The 14,856-nt window shown below is 39.0% G+C and overlaps 1 protein-coding gene across 1 annotated transcript in view; it reads right to left on the bottom strand.

Annotated features, from left to right (window-relative positions):
• RNASEH2B (ribonuclease H2 subunit B) overlaps window positions 1-11,876 on the bottom strand; it is a 29,818-nt gene extending 17,942 nt beyond the window's left edge. The window contains exons 1-6 of the mRNA XM_017733665.1: window positions 11,831-11,876; window positions 10,957-10,988; window positions 9,611-9,680; window positions 6,580-6,687; window positions 4,228-4,304; window positions 1,552-1,672 (exon numbers count right to left, since the gene is read on the bottom strand). Of these exons, the coding sequence (XP_017589154.1) occupies window positions 1,552-1,672; window positions 4,228-4,304; window positions 6,580-6,687; window positions 9,611-9,680; window positions 10,957-10,988; window positions 11,831-11,876 (454 nt within the window). The remainder of the gene's footprint in view (window positions 1-1,551; window positions 1,673-4,227; window positions 4,305-6,579; window positions 6,688-9,610; window positions 9,681-10,956; window positions 10,989-11,830) is intronic.
• Between the last annotated feature and the right edge of the window lie 2,980 nt (window positions 11,877-14,856).

The raw sequence follows: 14,856 nt of genomic DNA, 5'->3' as shown, positions 1-14,856 counted from the left end.
TGCATTTCAGATGCACCTGTCTTTAAAGAAGCCTTCTCCAAGGTCAGAACTCACACAAAGAAAAAGGTTGTTTGGTCCAAATGATACCAAATGTCACTAAATGTTTTCTATAGGTTCTTTCGGAAATCCAGCAGGAACAGTAGTATTACTCCACAATTACGTGCTTATGGAAGCACATAATTCCAACTACCCCACTCCCAAACAGAATTTGACAACAGCCTTGCTACCTAAATTTTCTTCTCTCTTGTTAGTGAGCATTTTCAATGGAAACATGTCCTGCTCTGAAGTTCAAATGCAGCTTCCCTACCTTATTGCATATGCACCATATCAAGTCCGAAATAGTTAAAAACTTGTGCACCTAAATCAACTTACAGCTTCCATCCCACACAAATACCTTAATGTTCTATACAGCTAGGAGGAGGTCTGGTCTTTTACTTAGCAGACTTTTTATTCTTCCATCGCCTTTCCTTAGCCACTTCCCAATTATCTGTAGATCATTTAAATATTTCTTCATATATATATATAAATGACAAGGGCCAGCTTGCTTCATGAAAGAAAATTCTTAATGTAGGTAGCTTTCAATCTATCCTTTAACTTTAACCTCAACTCCTTGGAGGAGCTCTAGTGCATAAGAATCAGACCGCTTACTGGTTTTGCACTTGATGGTGCAAAAGATTCCTGTACCTTCTCCTGTAGATCTCCATGTGCATGCAGGGAGATCTCCATTCCCTATCAAGGAGTTAGCAAGCCTAAGCAGAATGCTATTTAAAGGACCAAAAATAAAAACTGAGGTCTTGCACCCTTTCAAACCTGCAAAAATTATGTCATGCTCCTTTTCCCTTCCCTAGAAAGCACATTTTGTCCTCATATAAAATGCAAGCCCCCACACCAAAGGGAATTCTGAGCAAAGGTTGAGGAAACTATGTATAGAATTGATAGCTTGCTAACTTTTTCCATTTGAGTTTTCTCTCTCATATCCTTATGCATCCCAATCAACTTTTGTATTTTAAAACAATTAAGTCTTTAAGCTTAAACCCACACTAAATTATGCAAAACCAGAAAACTTGTGTTCTCCTTTCTCAGCAGCATATGCACTCTTCTCCAGCTTTTTACTACTTATTGTTTCAATGCTTTGGAAGAAAAGGGTGAAAAAAAGTAAAATGGACCACTTCTTCCATGCCAGACTATCCTACACTAAATAAAGAATGTAGAGAGGTAAAATTCTGATCCAAGTCAAAGAGAGTTCACAACATATACAGTAATGTCAAGAAGCCAGCTCTGATCAGTTTATCATTTGTATGACACCTAGCAACAAGACTGCATGAGTTTTGCAGAGTTGCAGCAGATAATCTGAGGTCCACACATTTCTATTCACAAGACTGCGATGACAAGCTTTAAACCTAAGCTTCTGTTTTTAAAGTACAGCTGTGTCCAGCACTTTGGTTGTTTAGTAAAACAAAAAACAATATTTAAATCTTTCTTGTAATGAGGTGACACTAACAAATTGAGTATTTTTTTTTTTCTGCCCTCCCCCCCACCCCTTTTTTTCACCTTTTTCTTCTGTTACGTGCTGTATGTACTGTTTAACATCTGCACACTTCAGCAGCAATGGGCAGTTAGGGTATTCCGAGTCTAGCACAACTTGATCAAGTGGCTGGAACTTTCCTTGCTGCTGAAAATACATCAAAGGGATTACAAAAGCATTACTAAAATGTTAAGACACATATATACACACTACACACATATATATAAATATATATGCATGCAATGGCCATGATTTTAAAAAAAAGGATTTAAAGAACATCATATTTTGAATGGTAACACATGACACATTGCGAAACTGATTACAAAGCAAGCTATAAATATTTATTTCAGACCAGTAAATACCTGCAAAATGCTGAACTCTTCAAACACTGCACTTAAAAGGCCAAATTTAGAACAACATGGGGAGAAACTAATGTGAAGTACAGCAGGATTTTTTGGAAGATGACATAAGACACAGTAGTCAGTGTGTGCCAAGAGTGTTTTAGACCAAAACCTGTTGGATTAAACCCAGTGTCATAGCTTCCATTCAAATTTTGCTTTTCCTTCGACAAAGATAAATCTCAAAGGAGCAGGGCAGCTTCTGGAACACAGTGTTAACCTTTCACCTCTGCAAAGTCAATTCCAGTTTCGCCAGAGTAGGGATATAAAGTGATTTTGGCACAACTTAAATAGCTCCACACATGACAGAACCATCTAACAAATTTAGCCATTGCCAAACAATGCATAATCATTCAGCATGGTTTGGCACAACTGGCAACCTTCCCTTTGGAAAGATCCCTTAGCGCATCAGTACAAAGACTCTGTGAGCTTCTCATGCTTAAGAGAGTGCGTGGTCTCTGGAGCCAAGGCTGAACTCATTATATTGGTCTGCATGAAAAAGCCCACTTGGGGTATACTGCTTTCATTATTAATTAATTCTCTTGCTAGACAGTCAGAGGCTTAATAAAAAAAACCATCTATTGTTAAAAATCACAATAAAAACAAGAAAAAAATCCCAAATACACAAAAAGCAAAACCAGAAAGTATTTAGAGTGTTTTTTCTCCTTAAAAAGGAAAAGGCACAATAACAGTGGCAAAAAGAAGTTAGGAGACACAAAAATAAAACTGCAATAAGCTCTTTCTTATAGATAACTTGCCCTGCTTGTGTCCCAAAGCAAGGCAGCTGCATTTACATCATGCATGGGCACAGAGCCTAAGCCAAGCAAGGTGCTGTATAGGAGATGGCTCCGCTCAGAGACATACTAAGCAATCCTGCATCACACTATCAAAATCAAAGGACAGTGCAAAGGATGATCCTAAGATATCCAGTGATATCCATTAGTTCAAGCTAGAAGTGATTGTGCTGCATTCAAGCGAACCTTACAACAAGACTTCCCTTTACTTAGAATACACTAACTTAAGCAAGGTGCTGCAGGAACGCATTTGCCCTTTTTTAGGACCCAGAACACCACTGTGCATTTTTCTGGCATCATGCCTCACCTAGAAACCAGAAAACAATGTACTGAAAAAGTGAAGGGCAGCACAGGACTCTTTCTATGCACAGAAACAGCAGCAGGAGTTGTCCTTTACTCAGGCACCCCTCCACATAAAGAGAGGAGATTTACTGCTTCCCTAATTTAAGTTTGATATAAAGCTTTCAAAGGTGTGATGAATTCAAACAGCGCCCAGGGAACAAGCTGAACTACTCCTTGTAGAATGACCTCTTCTGGTGGACCATCTTGACCACAGAAACATAGAATTCATCTATATCACACCCTATATCTTAAACCATTAAAAACGATTACAGAACAATAAGTTACTATTACAAAGGTGTAGGAAGACTTTATATCTTCACCATAAAAATTGTTCTCCTGCATTTTCCACTTGCAATCTAAAGCAGAAAATAGCAAGCAACCTTGTAGAAATTCTTTTAGAGCAAAAACCCTTAGGCTGCATAAAGTGAAACTATTGTCTCCACAAGACAAAACAAATAAAAAAAAAAAAAACAACATCTCCATTTCATTTTGTGCCCTTTTTTTCACATGCTGTTTATAAAAATAAATCAGTAAATTTGCCTATGACTTTTGACATATTTCAGAAATTTAAGTGAGGTTTTGCTACACCCACCATAAAGCAATGAAGCCATTTATTAATTACCCAACTTTTGGATACTCGATCATCCCATTGCTCTTCTATGATACAGCACCTCTACAAATACTGTTTCTAAAAAGGCAAGGTTTCCTTTTAAGTTCAAACTGCCACAGAAATGTTCCTCTTTCCCGCTCCATAGCATCCAAATTTTTCTTTCTTTTTCCCTTTTTCCCAAAATAACCAGTCTACTGATGTCTCAGAAAGGGCACTAGTTTGTTTTGATCTGATGACATGTCAGCATTTTAAATTCAATAGTTCTGGGACAGGCTCTCACAAAAAGACAAAAGAGAATCTCTTATTCTCTTGAAAAAGGAGGTGATTAGTGCTTGTTGAGATTGAAAGCTGACTCTTGTAACATAATTTAGCGACGAAAAAACTTGATGCAAATAAAAATACTTCTAGGTATTAAGATAACTCTGCTTTAAATGCAAATCAAATTTCCATTATTATGGAAGCCACTCTTTGTAAAATTAACATAACTTCTCCAGAACTGAAGTCAGAAATAATGTTTTCTCCGGAGAATTACAGAGAAAAAAAGTAAAGCAGGCTTACCTCCTTGTCTGCCTTTATGAGGTAGTAAAGTATCAGAAATAAGGGGTCCATTGGTGTAACAAACAGCAGGCGCCCATCTAGGTGACAGAAATACAAAAATAAGCTTACACAATATACTGACTTTTTTGAGGGTTTAGGATGCTTTTTAGGAGTGTGAAGAGCCCATTTTTTTTTTTTTAGGAAGTATCCCATATTTTAATAACACAAACAGGAGAATTGTATCTGTAATTTTACATTAAAAATACGGAGATAACTCAATTCTCTACCCTGCCAAACCAAAGCAAAAGCTCCACTTCAGGACTTCTGGCTTCATGTACTCTGAGTTTTCCCTTTTTTCTGGACTGTATTAAAACCAGCAAAATTGGAGCTGCCCTCTATTGGCAGATTTGGGGGCAACAGAGATTTGGTTTGGGATACCGGAGAGATTCAGCAATACTCAACCTCCAACACTGGGCAAGGCAACACTGTGCTGGTGGAAGAGACAGGCAGGACAAGAAAGAATTTCAAGAACTAGTTACCTTAGAGCTGCCTCTCATCAGTAAAGGCAGCATCTGATGCAGACTCCTAATGGAACACCCAGATGAGAAAATATGGCTCAGTGTGTTGCATTCAAGGTTACACACAAAGAAAGAACGTGGTCTCCCATTGAAACAGACACCTCTGCCCATCTGGAGTTCATTGCAGGACAATGGCTTAGTCAGGCTTTTTGTATAATTGCAGATAATTGGAAACAATGTAACATCAAGGAAATTCACTAATGAGACCAAATAATTGATGACAATTTGACAGTAATTAGCAAACCAAAAGCAAATAAATGTAATCTTTTTGTTTCAAGTCACATGACTAAGATCATTAGAGAAAAGGAAATGCTATTATGATGGCCCTAAAACTAACAAAAGATCATGTTGGAAGAATGTGGTTTGGGCAAAGCTGATATCCAACCTAACGTGTATTACTAACATGATGCTCCATGTGAGGCAAAGCAAGCATCAAAACTACTTACAAACATGAAAGCTTTGATATTGAAACTGGAAGGAAACAACACCCACTGCCACTTTCTCAAAGCTTCTACTCAACTGCTTTCCACTGAACCTCCAGGAAGAGTTATTTTTCTTTGTTCTAAAGATTCAGACTCACTAGAGGTGTATAAAGACCTCTGCCCTTCTCTGCAGATAACCAGGTAATTTGTTTTAACTGCAAACACACAGCATTTTGTGCTGTTCTTCTGACCGTTTCAGAGATACAGCAGCCATAACATTCAGGAAACATTTTTCCACTGTATTTTAAAAAAAAACCTGAGGGCATGATTCCTTAAGGCAATCCAAGTTCCTGTTTTCCAAGGGGCAAAATAAAGGTTAGAAAGGGAGAGAGAGAATACAATGTGGACATGACTGGGAGAAGGGAGCAGACCCAGTCTGTTGGCTCATCCCCAAGACGGAACAAGGAAAAGCTCAGAGACATACTGCTTGCATTGCTTTATGTGCCTGCAGAGGATGTTTAAAAGTTAGCACACACTTTGGGACATTACCATTAAAGAAGGCATATGTCTGGAAGGGCTGCTTTTATTTATTACTATAAATGGACTTTTCTCTAATGAAAAGGAATAAAATAAATATACCTTAATCTCCCGAATTAATACTTATGGACATGCTGGTCTGTGGACATGGTGGCAGAGAAACACTGCTACAATAACATCCTTACTGAAAAGGCATTGTGAAAGCCGTCACAAGCAGTTACACAAGTTTCCTCCTCATTTTCAGAACAGCGCAGGATCACAGAATGTCCAAGATGGTACAGACCAGCTCACTTCAGAGAGAACACTGAAATGGCAGCTTCAGACAGCAGGCCTCTCCTGAGAGCCCAGCACTCAGGCTGGGGACTAAAGACATAATTAAAAGAATGCAAGACCATACATTCCAGTGCTTGGAGCTCTAACACACCACTTTGCTCAGCTAGCTAAGGCGTTCTAGCCCTTTTTTTTCTTTCCCATAGGATAATACTTATTAACTTACACAGAGGACTTGCTGGTGTGATTGACAAGGAAAGCTAAGTATTTTATGGCACTTCAGTTTAAATACAATTGAATTACTTACCCCTCCTTTCCCCTTCAAAAAATGACAAATGAACATCTGCCTAATTGAGGCTGCCAAAGGCAACCTTTTAAAGAGAATTGACAAAGCCCCAAGCCCTGGTTAAATCCATATGGCAAATGAGTCTATCAGAAGGTGGGGATATGATGCAGCATGCCTCAAACAACAAGGAAAAACACCTGTAAATTTACTAGAAGAGAGAGGGAAGGTCTGTGTACAAACATTAGTTAAAGATGGGGGAAAGATTCATTATCCAACTCACCTTGTTGAACAGTCTGACCTATAAACCAGGACCGATGTTCCTCGTGAAAAGCTTTTACTTCAAACAGCTGCTGTGCACCACTGCTGAATAAGTAAAGGGTTGCTTCCCCTGTTGAAAAGAAATCTGGTTTGTGTTTGTAAGCTTTCACAAAAATCAAAAGAATACCCAATATGTTTGAAGAATGTGCCTTATATACATACAGACACACAAACATACACACTTTCTACATAAACTCACTACAAAGAGAGCTCAGACAAAAAACACTATTATATACAGATGTTCATTTACCAGCTCTATAAACGAAACTGAATTTGAATCAATAAATAAGATGTGTGAATAGTTCATCTTACAACACAAAGCCTTTGATCCAAACCCAAATCAAAATCACTCAAGAAATCAGCTTTTTTTCTGTAGTGAAGGGGGAAGGTGGAAAACAAGAGAATTCCCTCTCCTTCCATCACATTTGTCTTGAAGATCAGACTCTGGGTTAGGGGAACAAAAGTTTCAAACCATTCATAGACAATTTGAAATACTTTTTCTTTGTGCACCAAAATGGATTGTGATGACTCAGTATGGGTAGATGCATAAAGTAAACAAGGAAGCTAGAAGAAGTTGGTTTGAAGTGCCCATCCGAACCTTAAAAGTTTGGAAAGGAAAAGACAAGGTTTATTTTAGGTCACCCCATAGCACAGCTCTTTCATTTCACATTAGTTTTGGGTTACAATGAAAGGGTGACAAACACATTGCAAACAGGACTGGCATTTTCCATATCTAAAATGGGAAGTTGCCACACCTACAGAAGGGGCCACTGAAATGTGGTCTGCTGAGTCTGTTGGCTGGTCTGCTTCTGTCTTGGCTATCAATCTATCTTCAAGAAACAAGAGCAACTACAGCACGGCTGTCCTGCTCAAAACACATAAATTGCAAAGCTGCACTGGCTTGCAGATCATGGGCTGGCTCAGAGAAGTCTCAGTGTAAGCCCTGAAAGCTGACATCAGCACTGCTCTTCTCACTCTGCAGACACCCCCAGGTGTGGAGGGAGGTCAGCTAAAATGGGCAGACACATGAATTCCCAAAAATCACTGATAATGCATTTTTTCCCCCTTTATCCAAAAGGCTGGCCAGATGTTTAACCTCACTTAAGGATATAATTTCAGTTCTCTGATAATTTTTCTTTTGGGTAGGGGAGGAAAGGAGCAACGAGTAGTCGTAAGGGGGAACAGAGGTTTCAATCATTACCATGTGCACCCTCAAAAAGGGTCTACACCACAGTTTGATCAGCACCACATCAAACTACTCACAGAAGTGCTGACTGAACAACTTAAGACTCCTACAAGTGAGTGTGCTATCCAAATCCAGTGGTGAGCTACAAAATCTTAGGAAAGGGACCCTTCTTATTACCTAAGTACAGCTTCTCAATTTATGTCATTATGCTAAAAGGACAGTCACCACAGTACTGTTAGACAGAAATTCCAGGGGATGGGGAGAGAACTTGGGCAGCTTTGCTCACAACTTCTCCAACGTTTATTGTGGTACTTCTGAATTGCAGTCTGATTCTACTTTATAGTCTTTGTAAGGGATAGAAATTTGTCCTTTTTACCTGTCTATATAAAGGACGAAGCATGTTTTTATTTAATAACGTGGTTAGCATGAATTCTATAGTGCTCTGAGCCCTTCAGTGCCTATCTATACAATATCTGGCATCAACAATTCATCTGTTAGACCCAAAGGTAAGGAAAATACATTAATAGTGTGGTCTCAGTTCTTCCATTTTCAGACTTCGTATTTGTAACAGGCAACATAACTGAAAGTTTATGCAGGCCTATAAATAAGGTCCTGTAAATGCTAAAGGAACACACCCAGGCAATCATTGCACTTTAGGTTTTCCCCAGAAAACTTTCCCAAGATCTCTGATTCTACAAGGTAAACAGATCGCTTTTCACACAGAGGAAAAACAAATTAACATCTGTGCTTTTAAAAACATATCAAACTACAAAGTCAATATGCTACAGCAAGAAATAATAACACAGGTGGAAAATAGATATGGCTTTATATTCCCACTGTAAATCTGAGCAACCAAGAAATAGGTAACAGGATGAAGAAGTGATTTTACCTTCTGTATTATTATTTTGGACAATTTTCCTCTTTCAAGAACAAGTACGGTTCCTATATTGTCACACTAAAATGTATCTGAAGACTTCAGTTACACATATATATGTAAATACATAGAAATACAAGCAGTCAATTTCAGACCAACACCATAAAACTTAAATCTACAGAAAATAAACGAGCTTAAGCAAAGATAAAAAACCAGCATGAAACATCTTGCAAGCACAAACATTTTTCAAACAGAATGTTAACCCTAACAAAGGCTTACTGCAAGTTTCTGTTGCAGTATCTTATACTCCAATTATTAATTGATCATAGAATAAAAATCCTTGGCAAAAAGAACGATCTGACTAGAAGAAAGTAACCACGGGATGGTGGTGTCATTTTATTGCCTGCATTTGCTGGTCTTTCCAATGTATTTTGAATTCAAAGTGCCTCGTCCTTTATTAAGGAGAAAAGAGACACCATGATCTGGGCCAGGAAAAGAAAATTAAGACTTAAAAATGAGAAGACCCAAAAAGCTCGGTAAGTACAACTGAATCACTTCTTCTAACTCTATTTATTTTAAAGCATAAAATGAATGCTAAGAAGACCAAATTTGGATTAAAAAAAAAAAGCCTGGACTCAACACCCAACACTGTAAGCTCCCCAAAACTAATGCACTTAAAAACAGAACTTAAATTACACCCCTTTTTTTGTGCTGCCAATATTCCTGATGAATAAACAGTTCGACCAATTAAAATTATAAAAGAAATCCTAAATGTTTGCACAGCATTAACTATCTGGCATAAAGAGCAGTATCTTTGGCACTTAAAACTTGTATCTATCATCATTATTTCAGCTTTGCGAAATATGAATCTTTTGGTGGTGGAGAGTATCAACCAGAATTTTAACAGGCTCATGTCACAATTCCAGAACTTGCCTGTGCTTGGATTGCGCAGTTTTGTAAACAAGGGTTCGCTGTCAGGTGTCTTAGGGGGGTCAATAGCAGCCTCTGTAAGGGGAGAGGAAAAAGTTATGAACTATTAAGTTGTGAAGTATTTCACATCTGCTTCTCCAAGACATTCAGAATTAATTGGATTGACACTTTTTGAAAACACACACACACATCTGCCTAAAAGTTATATGCCTCAACCCAAATTCATCCTACCTGATCAAGGCACTTAAATTATGATTCCAGACTTCCTGGCACTCTCTATCTGTCACAGGAAAGATATGCACCTGGGGATGATTTAGATTTTGAAAACCACTTCCCCCTAGAGAGCCTTCAGGCAAGAGAGCTCCTAAATTTGACATCCCAGTTAAGTAAGATGAACTGATATGCTGCCCTGATTAGTCACAAAGACAATGAGAATGCTTTGGTTAGTTAGGCCAAGCACAATCTGGACATTAAAAAAGTGCAATAGGTAAAATAAACTTGGGAAGAAACTGTGATCCTTTAAAGCTTTCAGGAAGTCAGATTATGCAGGAATTAGCTTATTCTAGTTGTTACATCTGTGAAAAACATGCACACTTATTTATCTGTTATGTACAAACTTGAAAAATAAAGACTGCATTTAATTCCCCCCACAAGTAAAAGATGCTGAGAGAATACAGCACCTCTGGCTTAAGCTCCTTACAGTTATTCTCTTTTCTGTATCTTTGAACAAACAGAAGACAAAAAGCAGAGCCACAAAAGTATATTTTTTCTGTGAAACTGAAAAAAGAAGGAAACAGCTACCACAAGGACGCTGACTCAAGTACAAAAAAACACATCTATAAGTAGTTAATTATATTCTATCCAAGTCCTCTTTGTAGGGAATGTCTAACTTATATTTATGAAAACAACTTCCCACATCTCAGTAAAGAGCACCATGACAGCATCATCCTTCTTAGCCTGCACACTGCCAGTTCAGTCCCAATTCCTTTCATACAGGCATTCATCAGAGCAAGGAAAATTACTAAAACATTTCACATATATAACCAGTATCCAGACCCCAGAGAATGGACTGACAGGGATCAGGCTGATGTTTGCGTTATAGTGCTGCCGAGGAAAGCAGACAGGAGCAATAGCAGCAGACCGCATGACTATTCAAAGGAACAGAAGTGCCACACTGTCCTTCCCCTTTCAGTAGCATCCAGCAGGTTTGTGAAGAGGGAGCTGGCAGAGCTCTTTGGCAAACAGGGAAGTAGGAACAACCGAAAGTAGCTGTCCTCCACCCTGGCTGAAAGCCCCAACATACCTGAAAAGGACAAGTGGACTTCTCACACTTGGCTGCTCATTGACACCTCAGGGGCAAAAAAAAAAACCCCAAATAACTCTCAACCTTCATATTCACTCCTTGTTATTCAGTTGTGTCACCAACAGAAGTTGCCCAGATAAAGACATATGCAGGACACAAAAACCAAATGTATTTAGTGATAAAAGTGCTGGAGAGTAATAGTTCTCAGAGTGGTTCAGAGGATTTAGAGTAATTTTCTTCCCTTCAAAATTTAAATGAGTCTTCAGGTGGCTTGAAAAACTGCTTCAAAAAGTTTCAGTAAAAGTTGAGGGCTTTTAATGGAAAAAGTCCATATTTGCTAACCAGACTTGCTTCATATGCTGATACGTAAACACACGGCTGTCAAGCTACATTTGCCCTGGCAAAGGCGACCTTCCAATTTCTAGAGCTGTGTATATTTCAATTCTTGACCACAGTTTAACATTAGTGTATTTTTTGTTACTTTTTAAAACACTGAAGTGATTAATGATAGTGAAAGAAACATGCTGCATGTGTTTACTTTGATGTGTTTCACATGAACATGTTAAAATATACACAGTAAATGTGAGTTTCAAAATTTAAAACAAAAAGCAAAACAAAAAAAAAAAACCCAAAGGAACTTTCAGCGCTCACTTGCTCTGCTTTCTTCATGCATAGATTGATGAACACTGGAAATGAGTCCAGCTGAGCCTGAAGTTGCATCTTGTGAACAATTAAGACGACAATCCTTCCTAATTTGCTGTTTTTAATGACATTCGCATCTTTACTAGGTTGAGATGTTCTCTTCTGAACACTGAATTCATCCATCTCTGCTAAGCCTGGGAGACTCCTACAGGTAGGGAGCACTCAGTGTAACAAACCCAAGGATACATTGTCCCTTCTATTCCTCATCAATCCTCTACCTTCCCAGCCCAGATAACCGCCCTCCATCATCCAGGTCTGCCCCATGCTATCCCCCAGGCTCAGCACCCTCTGCTCTGCCCCTCTGGCCCTGCCAGGAGCTCTTCCCCATGTGAAGAGCACTGCCCATGGAGTTCTTTGGTGCTTCTCAGGCTCCAAGGGGGTCACCACTGCATGAGGACAGCAGGGATCAAACCCTAACAAACAGTCTGAGTTGCAGGCTTCTGTCCCACTATCTCAAGCCGATGGGATCAGAGTTTATGTCACACTCTCCACACAGCTGCCATGGAAAACAGTTTGCCTGAAGGGACATGCACACACACAAGAAGAAGGGAAGGACTGGGCAAAGGCAAAAATGGTTGCTTTGAGTTTCTTTAATGTTCAATTTCCTCAAAATGTAGGCAATATTCCACTCCATTTCCAGGGGCATCTGAAGAATATTTTTGTTATAGATTGGCTTTACTATATGTCAAGTTGGCAGACAAAAAAAAGAGGCAGCTGGGAGAATGCCTGCTTGGAAAACTGGATGCAATATTAACATGGCCTTAAGGGCAAAGAAGGCCCTATTTATCTGAATTTAAATACTTCATGGCTAGGAAAATGCTGAGCAAGGGATTTTTGATGTTAGGTGTCCAAACCTAACTTATTTGTGCTCTGGACTTTATCCAGGAAAGGTAACTGGATTTCTTTAATGCCATTACATTTATCAGTCCTTGTATTTCAGCAAGGATCTCTCACAGCTAAGTAAACACAGACTTCTTTAAAAGCAGTACTGTAGCCATTTTCTAGCAAAACTGAGAGTTAAACTAGGTTGGGAATTTGTTTTCAATTTTAAAATTCACATCCAGATAAGAAATCACCTTACAGAAAACAAACAAAAAAGTAACATTACAGGAAGAGCTGTTTTGTTAAATTCTGAAGGAAAACATCAGATGACTGCCACTACGGTTATTTTAACAGTTCCCATAGCTCAGCCCTGAGAAACTTGCTCATCTACAAGAATACTTAGGGAGAGAGGCAAGACCTTTCTGGAGAGTACACTCTCTACCAACAGTGACCCACAGTCAGGTCACCTTACTAACGTGTCATTACAGCATGATTTTCTCCTAGGACAACAGACTACAATGATATAAAAAACTGATAGAAGGGTACAGAGGGGCTAAATTAATCCTGTCTCAAGGAGGCCAGCAAGCAAGCCACTCTTTAAACTGCCTGGAAAGACAGAAGGCAGACACTTCCAGGAGGCAGCTGAACCCACCTAAAGCTTAATTCCACCTATTATCATCCCCTGCAAGTGTATGGCTCTGTCTCCTCGCTTACAGACACCTCTGGCACTGCAGTGCTATCCGGATGCAGCACCACCACAGCTACACCAGCGGAGGGAGTCCCGAGTTAAACACAGTCCAGGACAATTCCAACACTGGGCCAGTAACTATGTCCCCTTTGCTCAAGTTACTGTCTACTGTTTGTGCACTGTTAACCAGATCACACAAAGTCCACCTAAAAATGTGCACGATGTATCCAGCAGTTTGGAGTCTACAGACACATCCTCAGAATCCTGAAGCTGAGCAAAAGAGACTATGGAAGCTTAAATGAAGCTTTCCACTACAGAAAAGGAGAAAAGATTATTGTATTTCATGGAGGTCAGACATACAACCAGGCAAATTCTGTAAGATACATAAACAGAACAAATTGAAAATGAACCAGCTGTCAAAGGATTTCTGGCAATAATTTCTTCCACAATGGATAGATATGAGGCACTAATGAATTTGGTCACTGAAAGAAAAAGTGTTACCTGGTACAGGAACATAAATACATTGAAAAACAACGTAAAACTCCCACTAAGATCTGTGAAACTGTTATGGATGATGCAAAGTCTGTTCACCTTCTTTTTTTAAAAAAAATGCTTATAGAATACTATATATAACAGACTAATATCAAGTTATATGGAATTCCCATGCAAAAAGCTGCCAGCCAAGCAAGCAAAAAGGCTGTAAATATCTGTCAATTGCGTAAGAGGAAAAAACCCTCTGAGAGCACAAATTTCCCAACCACCACCACCCTGCAAAGAAAAAGGACTATTTAAGTCTGGAAATATAAAGTTAAGATTTCATTTAAAAACAGATATTAAACCATACGTCACCTACACAAGTCTTTTCCATTCCCTTCTTAACTTCTAACTGTGCATGAAAGGTGTGTCAGATGGAGACATTATGATGGAGCCCATTAAATAGACATTTTATGGAAGACTTTAAACTATGTAGCCTAAGGATATAGATAGGTTAGATCTAATAAACATTTTGTTTGTGTTCTTTTTAGAATCTCAACCCTGAAGAAAATGGCTTCAATTCAGTGCCCATGTCCTTTGTCGTGCAGTATGCCCTGAAAAAAGCCCAGTGAAAATTAATTAATAAATCCAGTACTTTGTATCACCCAAATTTTTTATAATTTTTCTATGTTACAAGGTAATTAACTGTAAGCATAATACGTGAATTCAGGTATGCACAGACTGAGGATACAGTTTCATAAATGGCTTCAAAGGATCAAAGACCACAGGCTGATACAGATCTGGGTTCCTACAACAGGCCATAGAAGAGTGCAGTCCTGGGGTCCCCAACTCTGCTCCTTTTTTGTTTTGCATCTCTGCTGCTTTTTTCCACCAAAACTAGCAAGCTCACGGCCCCACAGCAAATCAGCTCAGTTCACTGATCCAGCTGAGAAATAACCAGCCACAATGAAGAAGTAGTTTTCAATCCTATCAGTAAGCTCAATGGAACAAGAGACAGAACCCACGGCAGGAGCAGATGGTATAGAATATATCCTACTCCGTATGTGACACAGGTGTCTTTGACCAGTGTAAACTAATTAGAGAACCAAATCATACGTGAATTTACAGAGTTGAGAAAGCAGGAGATGAGCCACAGGACTACATTGCTGCTTCCCTGGCTCACAATACTCAGGGAAGCATTGAACAGTACCTCTGCAAATAGCCGGTATTTTGCAGGTGCTTACATAGAGGGTAGGGGCT

Source organism: Corvus brachyrhynchos, unplaced genomic scaffold (genome assembly GCF_000691975.1).
Source record: "Corvus brachyrhynchos isolate BGI_N302 unplaced genomic scaffold, ASM69197v1 scaffold202, whole genome shotgun sequence".
Taxonomy (NCBI): Eukaryota; Metazoa; Chordata; class Aves; order Passeriformes; family Corvidae; genus Corvus; species Corvus brachyrhynchos.
Note: the sequence above shows the minus strand (reverse complement) of the source record. Positions and strands in the feature narration are given on the sequence as shown.